Source organism: Poromitra crassiceps (assembly GCF_964638095.1).
Source record: "Poromitra crassiceps genome assembly, chromosome: 3".
Taxonomy (NCBI): Eukaryota; Metazoa; Chordata; class Actinopteri; order Beryciformes; family Melamphaidae; genus Poromitra; species Poromitra crassiceps.
Genome location: NC_139625.1, coordinates 85,115,749 through 85,129,293, shown reverse-complemented (window position 1 = coordinate 85,129,293; position 13,545 = coordinate 85,115,749). Strand labels below are relative to the sequence as shown.

At 42.3% G+C, this 13,545-nt stretch overlaps 1 protein-coding gene across 1 annotated transcript in view; it reads left to right on the top strand.

The window, feature by feature from the left end:
- Positions 1 to 4,663: 4,663 nt before the first annotated feature.
- The window catches only part of LOC310773326 (protein phosphatase 1 regulatory subunit 37), a gene marked incomplete at both ends in the record, with an annotated part of 61,390 nt that continues 52,508 nt past the window's right edge, over positions 4,664 to 13,545 (top strand). The window contains 2 exons of the mRNA XM_083633200.1: positions 4,664 to 4,826; positions 10,554 to 10,654. Coding sequence (XP_083489326.1) covers positions 4,664 to 4,826; positions 10,554 to 10,654 — 264 coding nt within the window. The remainder of the gene's footprint in view (positions 4,827 to 10,553; positions 10,655 to 13,545) is intronic.

The window sequence follows — 13,545 nt, the reverse complement described above, 5'->3', positions numbered from 1 at the left end:
TATGTATGCCTATAGCCTATATAAAGAGTGTTATGTATGCCTATAGCCTATATAAAGAGTGTTATGTATGCCTATAGCCTATATAAAGAGTGTTACGCATGCCTATAGCCTATATAAAGAGTGTTATGTATGCCTATAGCCTATATAAAGAGTGTTACGCATGCCTATAGCCTATATAAAGAGTGTTATGTATGCCTATAGCCTATATAAAGAGTGTTACGCATGCCTATAGCCTATATAAAGTGTTACGCATGCCTATAGCCTATATAAAGAGTGTTATGTATGCCTATAGCCTATATAAAGAGTGTTACGCATGCCTATAGCCTATATAAAGAGTGTTATGTATGCCTATAGCCTATATAAAGAGTGTTACGCATGCCTATAGCCTATATAAAGTGTGTTACGCATGCCTATAGCCTATATAAAGAGTGTTACGCATGCCTATAGCCTATATAAAGAGTGTTATGTATGCCTATAGCCTATATAAAGAGTGTTACGCATGCCTATAGCCTATATAAAGAGTGTTATGTATGCCTATAGCCTATATAAAGAGTGTTACGCATGCCTATAGCCTATATAAAGAGTGTTATGTATGCCTATAGCCTATATAAAGAGTGTTATGTATGCCTATAGCCTATATAAAGAGTGTTATGTATGCCTATAGCCTATATAAAGAGTGTTACGCATGCCTATAGCCTATATAAAGAGTGTTATGTATGCCTATAGCCTATATAAAGAGTGTTACGCATGCCTATAGCCTATATAAAGAGTGTTATGTATGCCTATAGCCTATATAAAGAGTGTTACGCATGCCTATAGCCTATATAAAGTGTTACGCATGCCTATAGCCTATATAAAGAGTGTTATGTATGCCTATAGCCTATATAAAGAGTGTTACGCATGCCTATAGCCTATATAAAGAGTGTTATGTATGCCTATAGCCTATATAAAGAGTGTTACGCATGCCTATAGCCTATATAAAGAGTGTTATGTTTGCTTATAGCCTATATAAAGAGTGTTACGCATGCCTATAGCCTATATAAAGAGTGTTATGTATGCCTATAGCCTATATAAAGAGTGTTACGCATGCCTATAGCCTATATAAAGTGTTACGCATGCCTATAGCCTATATAAAGAGTGTTATGTATGCCTATAGCCTATATAAAGAGTGTTACGCATGCCTATAGCCTATATAAAGTGTTACGCATGCCTATAGCCTATATAAAGAGTGTTATGTATGCCTATAGCCTATATAAAGAGTGTTACGCATGCCTATAGCCTATATAAAGTGTTACGCATGCCTATAGCCTATATAAAGAGTGTTACGCATGCCTATAGCCTATATAAAGTGTTACGCATGCCTATAGCCTATATAAAGAGTGTTATGTATGCCTATAGCCTATATAAAGAGTGTTACGCATGCCTATAGCCTATATAAAGTGTTACGCATGCCTATAGCCTATATAAAGTGTTACGCATGCCTATAGCCTATATAAAGAGTGTTATGTATGCCTATAGCCTATATAAAGAGTGTTACGCATGCCTATAGCCTATATAAAGAGTGTTACGCATGCCTATAGCCTATATAAAGAGTGTTATGTATGCCTATAGCCTATATAAAGAGTGTTACGCATGCCTATAGCCTATATAAAGAGTGTTATGTATGCCTATAGCCTATATAAAGAGTGTTACGCATGCCTATAGCCTATATAAAGTGTTACGCATGCCTATAGCCTATATAAAGAGTGTTATGTATGCCTATAGCCTATATAAAGAGTGTTATGTATGCCTATAGCCTATATAAAGAGTGTTATGTATGCCTATAGCCTATATAAAGAGTGTTATGTATGCCTATAGCCTATATAAAGAGTGTTATGTATGCCTATAGCCTATATAAAGAGTGTTACGCATGCCTATAGCCTATATAAAGAGTGTTATGTATGCCTATAGCCTATATAAAGAGTGTTACGCATGCCTATAGCCTATATAAAGAGTGTTATGTATGCCTATAGCCTATATAAAGAGTGGTACGCATGCCTATAGCCTATATAAAGTGTTACGCATGCCTATAGCCTATATAAAGAGTGTTATGTATGCCTATATCCTATATAAAGAGTGTTACGCATGCCTATAGCCTATATAAAGAGTGTTATGTATGCCTATAGCCTATATAAAGAGTGTTACGCATGCCTATAGCCTATATAAAGAGTGTTATGTTTGCTTATAGCCTATATAAAGAGTGTTACGCATGCCTATAGCCTATATAAAGAGTGTTATGTATGCCTATAGCCTATATAAAGAGTGTTACGCATGCCTATAGCCTATATAAAGAGTGTTATGTATGCCTATAGCCTATATAAAGAGTGTTACGCATGCCTATAGCCTATATAAAGTGTTACGCATGCCTATAGCCTATATAAAGAGTGTTATGTATGCCTATAGCCTATATAAAGAGTGTTACGCATGCCTATAGCCTATATAAAGAGTGTTATGTATGCCTATAGCCTATATAAAGAGTGTTACGCATGCCTATAGCCTATATAAAGAGTGTTATGTATGCCTATAGCCTATATAAAGAGTGTTACGCATGCCTATAGCCTATATAAAGAGTGTTATGTTTGCTTATAGCCTATATAAAGAGTGTTACGCATGCCTATAGCCTATATAAAGAGTGTTATGTATGCCTATAGCCTATATAAAGAGTGTTACGCATGCCTATAGCCTATATAAAGTGTTACGCATGCCTATAGCCTATATAAAGAGTGTTATGTATGCCTATAGCCTATATAAAGAGTGTTACGCATGCCTATAGCCTATATAAAGTGTTACGCATGCCTATAGCCTATATAAAGAGTGTTATGTATGCCTATAGCCTATATAAAGAGTGTTACGCATGCCTATAGCCTATATAAAGTGTTACGCATGCCTATAGCCTATATAAAGAGTGTTACGCATGCCTATAGCCTATATAAAGTGTTACGCATGCCTATAGCCTATATAAAGAGTGTTATGTATGCCTATAGCCTATATAAAGAGTGTTACGCATGCCTATAGCCTATATAAAGTGTTACGCATGCCTATAGCCTATATAAAGTGTTACGCATGCCTATAGCCTATATAAAGAGTGTTATGTATGCCTATAGCCTATATAAAGAGTGTTACGCATGCCTATAGCCTATATAAAGAGTGTTACGCATGCCTATAGCCTATATAAAGAGTGTTATGTATGCCTATAGCCTATATAAAGAGTGTTATGTATGCCTATAGCCTATATAAAGAGTGTTACGCATGCCTATAGCCTATATAAAGAGTGTTACGCATGCCTATAGCCTATATAAAGAGTGTTATGTATGCCTATAGCCTATATAAAGAGTGTTACGCATGCCTATAGCCTATATAAAGAGTGTTACGCATGCCTATAGCCTATATAAAGAGTGTTACGCATGCCTATAGCCTATATAAAGAGTGTTACGCATGCCTATAGCCTATATAAAGAGTGTTACGCATGCCTATAGCCTATATAAAGTGTTACGCATGCCTATAGCCTATATAAAGAGTGTTATGTATGCCTATAGCCTATATAAAGAGTGTTACGCATGCCTATAGCCTATATAAAGTGTTACGCATGCCTATAGCCTATATAAAGAGTGTTATGTATGCCTATAGCCTATATAAAGAGTGTTACGCATGCCTATAGCCTATATAAAGTGTTACGCATGCCTATAGCCTATATAAAGAGTGTTACGCATGCCTATAGCCTATATAAAGTGTTACGCATGCAACCAAGCCAACCAGCCATAAAACATTTGACTGAAGAAAAAAAAAGCGGGACAAAATTACAGTTAAAACTCTTTATATAAGGCTTAAAACTCTTTATATAAGGATTTTTTAAAACACGAAAACGAAAATGAATGGGGAACCGGAGCTGCGAAAATGTGGACGGTCACTGTTGAGCTCTATATCATACAAATATATTTTTCAAAGTTCAAAGCAATATTGTGGCTTCTAAACGAACGTTTTTTTTAACGGAGATGTGGGGAACAAGTGGCCGTATAGGCTAATGCTTCCGGTATTTCTGGTGTGGGTGCAGACAAAGAGTATAATCAAGGCGAGAGGCGAAGCTGTTCTGTTTTCCTTTACAACAGTGCTGCAGTCATTATGCTGCAGTGGAACAAGCTGTTAGCCTTTGGTTCTTATCAATGGAAGTTCTTTGGCGTAAATTATTACGTGAGATTATGCAGTGTGCGCTCATTTGTCTTTGACATGGAACACCAACCGTCACACAGGTAGAGAAACTGACTGGGGGCCTTTACGTTTTTTTTTATCTGTCATTTGATACAAAGATATTGGATTTCACTTGCAAGCCGGTGCACAACTCATGAATAAGATATTGTTCTTTTAGTGCCTTGTCTTTCCAAATGCCACAGAGTGGTGAGAGCAGCACTTTATACAGCCAAGCGTGGTCGGCCCTACAATTATTGGTACATCACTGGCTTCTTGCTTCTGCCGCTTTGCAAAGAGGATTACTTGAATAAACTTGGGCCTTGAAGAGATACGCCTACGATGGCTGCTGCTGACGTGTCCCGCTTTTGCCGCTCCAGGTGAAGTGACCTGTGGCTTTTGAAAACTCCTCTCTGCAGTTGGTGGAGTCGCAGACGGAGAGATGACCAGGTGTAGTGACCAAGAGAACGATGACAGCAGCGACGACGGGACCGAAAAGCCAAGCAAGAGCCTGAAGAAAAGTAAAGGCGAAAAGCATGTGTCGTTCCCCCCCGACGAACAGATAGTGTCGGGCTTCGCCGAGCACAAGGACACCCCCAGAAACGGTAAGCTGTGGTTCATATATTGGTATCTGTTCAGTATGAATGCAAGTGGGATTTAATCAGCTGAATCGGTGATGCAAGCTTGTGGCATTTGGTTATCTTTGCTAAAGTCACAGTGGAATGATTTATTTTTGCCTTTGTAGCTTAATTATCCATATCAGAATGCGCACCTAATTAACAGTAAATTACCGACAAAAACACACACACGCACGCACGCACGCACGCACGCACACACACACACACACACACACACCACAACAACAACAACAATACATTTACTTCATGGAAAACATACGTTTAGTGGTTACTAGGGATGGGGCGATATATACTAATAAATTGCAGTACAAAAATGTGACAATACATATCGTGGGGCAGAATTTTTTTTGCGATATTAGCACCATTTTATTCTGCTGTATCACAAATCACAACTGAGGCTGCGCTTTTTCTCTTCTGTATAAACGGCATGGAGAAGAGGAAGCTCTCCCCGTCTGTAGCTGTTGTGTCTCCAAAAACATAAACAGCTAGCTAACGTTGGCTAATACTTGTGCTAACTTGTGGGCCCTGGGAGTTGTATGAAACATAAACATCTAGCTAACGTTGGCTAATACTTGTGCTAACTTGGGGGGGCCCTGGGAGTTGTATGAAACATAAACATCTAGCTAAGGTTGGCTAATACTTGTGCTAACTTGGGGGGGCCCTGGGAGTTGTATGAAACATAAACATCTAGCTAACGTTGGCTAATGCGTGTGCTAACTTGGGGGGGCCCTGGGAGTTGTATGAAACATAAACATCTAGCTAACGTTGGCTAATGCGTGTGCTAACTTGGGTGGGCCCTGGGAGTTGTATGAAACATAAACATCTAGCTAACGTTGGCTAATGCGTGTGCTAACTTGGGGGGGCCCTGGGAGTTGTATGAAACATAAACATCTAGCTAACGTTGGCTAATGCGTGTGCTAACTTGGGTGGGCCCTGGGAGTTGTATGAAACATAAACAGCTAGCTAAGGTTGGCTAATACTTGTGCTAACTTGGGGGGGCCCTGGGAGTTGTATGAAACATAAACATCTAGCTAAGGTTGGCTAATACTTGTGCTAACTTGGGGGGGCCCTGGGAGTTGTATGAAACATAAACATCTAGCTAACATTGGCTAATGCGTGTGCTAACTTGGGGGGGCCCTGGGAGTTGTATGAAACATAAACATCTAGCTATGGTTGGCTAATACTTGTGCTAACTTGGGTGGGCCCTGGGAGTTGTATGAAACATAAACATCTAGCTAACGTTGGCTAATACTTGTGCTAACTTGGGGGGGCCCTGGGAGTTGTATGAAACATAAACATCTAGCTAACGTTGGCTAATACTTGTGCTAACTTGGGTGGGCCCTGGGAGTTGTATGAAACATAAACATCTAGCTAACGTTGGCTAATGCGTGTGCTAACTTGGGTGGGCCCTGGGAGTTGTATGAAACATAAACATCTAGCTAACGTTGGCTAATACTTGTGCTAACTTGGGGGGGCCCTGGGAGTTGTATGAAACACAAACAGCTAGCTAACGTTGGCTAATACTTGTGCTAACTTGGGGGGGCCCTGGGAGTTGTATGAAACATAAACATCTAGCTAACGTTGGCTAATGCGTGTGCTAACTTGGGTGGGCCCTGGGAGTTGTATGAAACATAAACAGCTAGCTAAGGTTGGCTAATACTTGTGCTAACTTGGGGGGGCCCTGGGAGTTGTATGAAACATAAACATCTAGCTAAGGTTGGCTAATACTTGTGCTAACTTGGGTGGGCCCTGGGAGTTGTATGAAACATAAACATCTAGCTAAGGTTGGCTAATGCTTGTGCTAACTTGTGGGCCCTGGGAGTTGTATGAAACATAAACAGCTAGCTAACGTTGGCTAATGCTTGTGCTAACTTGGGTGGGCCCTGGGAAACAGCTAGCTAACATTGGCTAATGCTTGTGCTAACTTGTGGGCCCTGGGAGTTGTATGAAACATAAACATCTAGCTAAGGTTGGCTAATGCTTGTGCTAACTTGTGGGCCCTGGGAGTTGTATGAAACATAAACATCTAGCTAAGGTTGGCTAATGCTTGTGCTAACTTGTGGGCCCTGGGAGTTGTATGAAACATAAACATCTAGCTAAGGTTGGCTAATGCTTGTGCTAACTTGGGGGGGCCCTGGGAGTTGTATGAAACATAAACATCTAGCTAAGGTTGGCTAATACTTGTGCTAACTTGTGGGCCCTGGGAGTTGTATGAAACATAAACATCTAGCTAAGGTTGGCTAATGCTTGTGCTAACTTGTGGGCCCTGGGAGTTGTATGAAACATAAACAGCTAGCTAACGTTGGCTAATGCTTGTGCTAACTTGGGTGGGCCCTGGGAAACAGCTAGCTAACATTGGCTAATGCTTGTGCTAACTTGGGTGGGCCCTGGGAGTTGTATGAAACATCAACAGCTAGCTAACATCGGCTAATGCTTGTGCTAAGTTGTTATATGAAACAAGTCTCCTGGCACAGAGACCAAAAAAAGGAGAGGGATTGAAGAAAAGCCAGCAAGTTGGACTGCCTGGTAAGTTCTGAAAATATGTGTCTGTTACTTCCTGTTACTTTATTCCAGCTAACATTATCGGGGCACGCTGGCACAGTGTAGCGCTGTCGCCTCACAGCAAGAAGGTCCTGGGTTCGATTCAGGCCTGGGACACTGTGGGCGATGAGGGTGTGTCCCCTCCCCCATGTCCTCAGTGCATGCCTACTACGGGCTACGTGGGGGGTCGTCAAAAAGGGCCTTTCTGTGTGGAGTTTGCATGTTCTCACCGTGCCCCCGTGGGGTTTCCTCCAGATAGGAACCCCCTGCTAAAAAAACATGCAAAAAAAAAAAACATCCAAAAACATTATCAGCTGTGCAAACAGGCTGCTTGTACTAACTTGGTTCATAGCAAAGTACAACCGATAGTTTGAATAAAACACATATTTTCAGAATTTTCCACTTCAGTCCAACTTTCTCGCTCACTTTTCTCCAAATGCTCTCCTTTGTATTATTCCGTGAGACTGATGTCGCATTGCTGCGGGAGCCCACAAACAGCCACTATTAGTTTATCCTAGGCTCCATTTTGTGAATGATTCACCATGTGTCAGTTGGAGTTGAAAATGTTCAAATTGGGCGAATATGTGAGCTGTCATTCGCTGAGGCGAACTTTAGTGTAATTTGCGTCATCCGAGTCTCCCGGGTCCGAAGCCCCCCTAGGGCGGTCCGGGGGCATGCCCCCCCCCGGAAGAAAACTTTAAATTATTTTAAGTAAAAATGCATCAATCTGGTGCACTTTGAGAGCAAAATGAAGAGGCTAGATTTATGAAGAACTACACACATCACATTAATTACTATGCTGTGGCTTTACAATGATCAAAACAATTATTGTGTCCTTATATATTCTGCATACAGAATTCAGTCAATTCTCTCTCACTCTTAATTATGAACATTCACATATACAAAAACAAAGACTGAACTGATATCTTTGGAGGACTCTCTCTCTCCATTTATTTAATGACCAAACACAGCAGCACAGCAGGGGAATCAATGTACAACCTTATTTATACTGTACTGTAGCTTATATATTCAGAATATCAGAACACACATGCGCCTATCCCAACAGCAGAACAGCGTAACAGTCCGGCACAGCTGCTAAATCAGAGATGCCCAAATTATTTCGTATGAAGAGCCAAAAATGTATCTGGATGAAGGGCAGTGAGCCAAAAATAAATGTTACGTGAAATTACATTAGATTAAAATGTATTATAATTTATAGACCATTTATGTTCTAAATCTAAAATAAATTCTCAAAATAATAAAAACGTTATTCGAACTTTTATTAAAAACTTCCAATGTGCCGAATGCTATATTTGTATGTATGAGCGCTGGCCGGGTACGTACTTTTACTACGTAAAAACAATTATAATGCCGGTCCGGCCCCCTGGCGGCCGTTCTGGATATGTCCAGAATGTCCCTATGGCCAGTCCGCCCCTGGGAACACCTAAATCAGGGATGGGCAACTTTGATGATAGAGAGGGCCACAAAAAAATCTCCTTGCTACCAGACGGCCAGATTGTGACCGTGCACTTCCACCAGTAGCCTACTGTAACACCATCACTCCAAATTATAGCTACTAATTTGATGAAAAGGACTGGTAATCAAAGTTTATTATACCAACATTTATATGTTTCATATTCAAATTGAATAATTCTTCCATTCAAACTTTGCTCTAGCTTTAAAACAGGGTACATCACCCAAATATGTTATATTAATCAGATTAGTAATGTTGCATGTGCAATGTGCATCCTCGATATAGTTTGTTACAATAGCGTTAGCTCAAATGCTAATGTTAAACAGTATGTGGATGGACAATGCTAACACCATTAGCACCATGTTCTGGGATGTACAGTAAAATAAAAGCACAGATTTGGGTGGTCTAACCTAACCTAACCTAACCTAACCTAACCTAACCAAAAACGTCCGCCTTGTAATGGATCGGAAGTTGGAAAGCCTCATTAAAGGAGAATTCCTGTTTTTTACACCCCAGAACTTATTTCCAGCTTAAAATATGATGTTTTACTCACCCAGAGAACTTTGGTTTCATTCTGATCGCCATAGAAGATATTCAGGTCCGAGTAGAGTCCTGGAACTGGCCAAAATGGGTGAACGGGGCATACGTAGTACACACTGTAAATAATGTATTTTCTGCAATGTAGCGGTTCATATCCTCATAATATCTCGTCCATAAATGAACGTGAATCTGTTTAGTCTCCTCCTAACACTTGCTAACACTCCTAACACTTGCTAACACGGAAAAATACATTTTGTGAAAGTGAAAGGAAAGGATTTTGGAGGGACTCTTCGTATGCAAGCCAGGCCTTTGTGCTGGTCTTAGTTTAATGGAGCTTGAGATAAACACTATAAGAGCCAGGACGTGCCAGCCAGCTTCTGTAGGACATACAGAGATCAAAACATCTAGCCAGCTTCTGTAGGACATACAGAGATCAAAACATCTAGCCAGCTTCTGTAGGACATACAGAGATCAAAACATCTAGCCAGCTTCTGTAGGACATACAGAGATCAAAACATCTAGCCAGCTTCTGTAGGACATACAGAGATCAAAACATCTAGCCAGCTTCTGTAGGACATACAGAGATCAAAACATCTAGCCAGCTTCTGTAGGACATACAGAGATCAAAACATCTTCAAAATCCTCATAAGTCTTTCACATCTGGAAGATCCCATAAGGCTACTGTACGGCTGATAAATCGAGATGCCTGATTGGTTGATTTATTGTGCAGACAGACATCCATCCTGTCCTCTGTCCTTCCTCACTCACATTGACTGCCTTCTTCCCTGTAGTCTACACACGCGCGCAGGCACGCACACACATGCACGCACACACACACACACACACACGCACGCACGCACGCACGCACACGCACGCACGCACGCTCACACACACACACACACACACGCACGCTCACACACACACACACGCACGCACGCACGCTCACACACACACGCACGCTCACACACACACACACACACACACACACACACACACACACATACACACACACACATATCACAGAGCACAGTTTACCGTATGGCATTTCTGAGCCCCCTAAGCACTTTTGAATGGTTGTTGGTGGCTCACTGGGATGCAGAGACATTAAGTCACTAAATGAGTGTATTCTTCTGTTTTAGTTGACAGCTGCCTCACCTTGACGGAGGTAATGGTGGCCTACCAGCACAGCTGCAACAAACACCAGGTCCAGCCCAGAGCACACATCCTGGAGCAGCTCCAGGTACCCTGCTTCAACTGTTTCTTACTGGTGATTTAAAGGTGCTGTAAAGTGGTACTCAAATAAAATAAAATAAAAATAAAGTGCTAACTAACTATACTCTCTCTCGACAGCCGTCACTGATATAAAGTGTTTGGTCAGTCCCTCCGCCCTGCAGGAAACAGAAAATCTTTTTTTCTGGGATCCCATCCCACTTTTATCCAATCAGGAGAGAGGATTCATCCCATTTTTTTATCCAATCAGGAGAGAGGATTCCACACATTTATTCTCTGTTTACTGCAGAGCAGAGGGACTGGGAGACTGATCAAACACTCTATATCAGTGATGGCTGTCAGAATGTAGAGCTATTTAACACTTATTTTAACAAACAAAAAATCACTTACTGCACCTTTAAAGTGGTGATCCTCAGGGTCCTTGTTTGGTCATTGTCTCTCCATCTTTGTGCTCCGCACCAGGCAGCAACCTCAGGGTTTGACAGAGGAAGGCATGGAAGTGATACTGAAAGCTGTAGTTGCTCGAATGGACACTTGAGGCTGGCTCCAAAAGGGAGTCGTTCCCCATTCACCCCCGTTAAAATGCCCCGTCTTTACAACAGGATTAAGCAGGTGTACAGCCTGGTTCAAAACATAGTTTTGGTCCATATAGCTAATTTTACCTTTCATAACAACTGTGAATTTTCTGGGTGAATTTTCATATAACTCACCCGTTTAGAGTCCAATAGAGGGTAGAAAAGTCAGTGTTTTCCGCATGATTGAAAGGTTGCCTGTCGCGCAGCTTGCAGATCACAGACCAATAGCAGGTGGAGCTGCGGCTCTGCGAAACCCCTGGTCTCGTGCCGTAAACCCCTGGTCTCGTGCCGTAAACCCCATGTCTCGTGCCGTAAACCCCATGTCTCGTGCCGTAAACCCCATGTCTCGTGCCGTAAACCCCTGGTCTCGTGCCGTAAACCCCTGGTCTCGTGCCGTAAACCCCTGGTCTCGTGCCGTAAACCCCTGGTCTCGTGCCGTAAACCCCATGTCTCGTGCCGTAAACCCCTGGTCTCGTGCCGTAAACCCCTGGTCTCGTGCCGTAAACCCCATGTCTCGTGCCGTAAACCCCTGGTCTCGTGCCGTAAATCCCTGGTCTCGTGCCGTAAACCCCTGGTCTCGTGCCGTAAACCCCTGGTCTCGTGCCGTAAACCCCTGGTCTCGTGCCGTAAACCCCTGGTCCCCTGGTCTCGTGCCGTAAACCCCTGGTCTCGTGACGTAAACCCCTGGTCTCGTGCCGTAAACCCCTGGTCTCGTGTCGTAAACCCCTGGTCTCGTGCCGTAAACCCCTGGTCTCGTGTCGTAAACCCCTGGTCTCGTGCCGTAAACCCCATGTCTCGGGCCGTAAACCCCTGGTCTCGTGCCGTAAACCCCTGGTCTCGTGCCGTAAACCCCATGTCTCGTGCCGTAAACCCCTGGTCTCGTGCCGTAAACCCCTGGTCTCGTGCCGTAAACCCCTGGTCTCGTGCCGTAAACCCCTGGTCTCGTGCCGTCTCACGCGAGCGCAAGAACCGCAAGATTGCAACAGCCACACTAGGCTAATAGACTTCAAAACGGATTCTCTGCTTCCTCTCAAGTACCCCCTGTAGTACCTCCACGTACCCCTAGGGGTATGTGTACCCCAGTTTGGAACCACTGATGTAGGTTACAACAAGGACGCACACGTCACAAACAAGCACACTTCCACTCATTTTACTTTTATTTTTTGTCTATTTCTCGGTACACATACATACACATGATCTCCCCCCCCATAAAATAAACTCACATATTTACCCCCTCGCACTTGAAACACTTTAGACCGTTCTGCCATTTATAATTCATTTTATGTACTTACTTACTTTCCTTGGACCAGCCATGTTAAAGAACATCGCTTTCTACCCGCCTGCATAAATTTAGCTTGAGATCAAGGGGAATTATTTGTGGAAAATGAGAGAGTTAGCAGTGCTTACATTAAGCACACACTGTATTATCTCCCAGGTGCTGATCAACCCAGTTGCATTGGAAAGGAATGGAGGTGATCCTCCTGAAAGAGTCAAATATGTATGGCTAAGCAGTAGCTAAGAGGGGCAATATTTAGACCAAAAGGGCTGCATGTGAATGAATGCATAATAAGACTATGTAAAACGCCTAAAGAGCAAATTTATTAAATTAGGTCTTTTCAGGCGCGGGGCCATTCCCCCGAGGACGACCGTTGAAGACTATTTAAAGCTTTCTCTCATTGCACCCGTGGGCCCCTCTGCGCTTTGAAATGTTTTAAGTGGATAAAACACAATTGCTTTTGGTGACATCTTCATAGGAGTGGTAAACAATAATAGGTTGGAGGTAGCGGGTCTTAAACTCTGTGTACAAACCTGTGCAGTCTGCACAGCGAGCCGGTTAGATGATCAGGCTCCGTCTCTACATGGCTGTTGGGCACGAGGGAAGATGTTAACTGCAACATTTCATATTCAAATCCAGATGAATGTGAAACGTATTTTTTCATTTTTTTATTCTATTTTGAATTCTTGCATTTTACTTCACTGTGCGTGTGCGTGTGCGTGTGCGTGTGTGTGCGTGTGCGTGTGTGTGTGTGTGTGTGTGTGTGTGTGTGTGTGTGTACTCAAACGGTTTAAAATGTCCCACTTAATTCTTCATTTGTTGTAATGGTCCATAGGGGGTAAAATGAAACACATTTTACATGTTGCACTAATTGCTCTGTAGGTAGCAACTTGGGCATTTATGGAAATTGAAACACTTTCTGTACCAATACAGTTTTAGAAATATGACACTAAGTCTTTTGTTAAGTTAAGTCTTTTGGTTTGGTCTTTTAGTCCAACTTGCCCCAGCGCTAAGGCCACATTTCACCCCACTTCTGAGAAAACTGCTCAC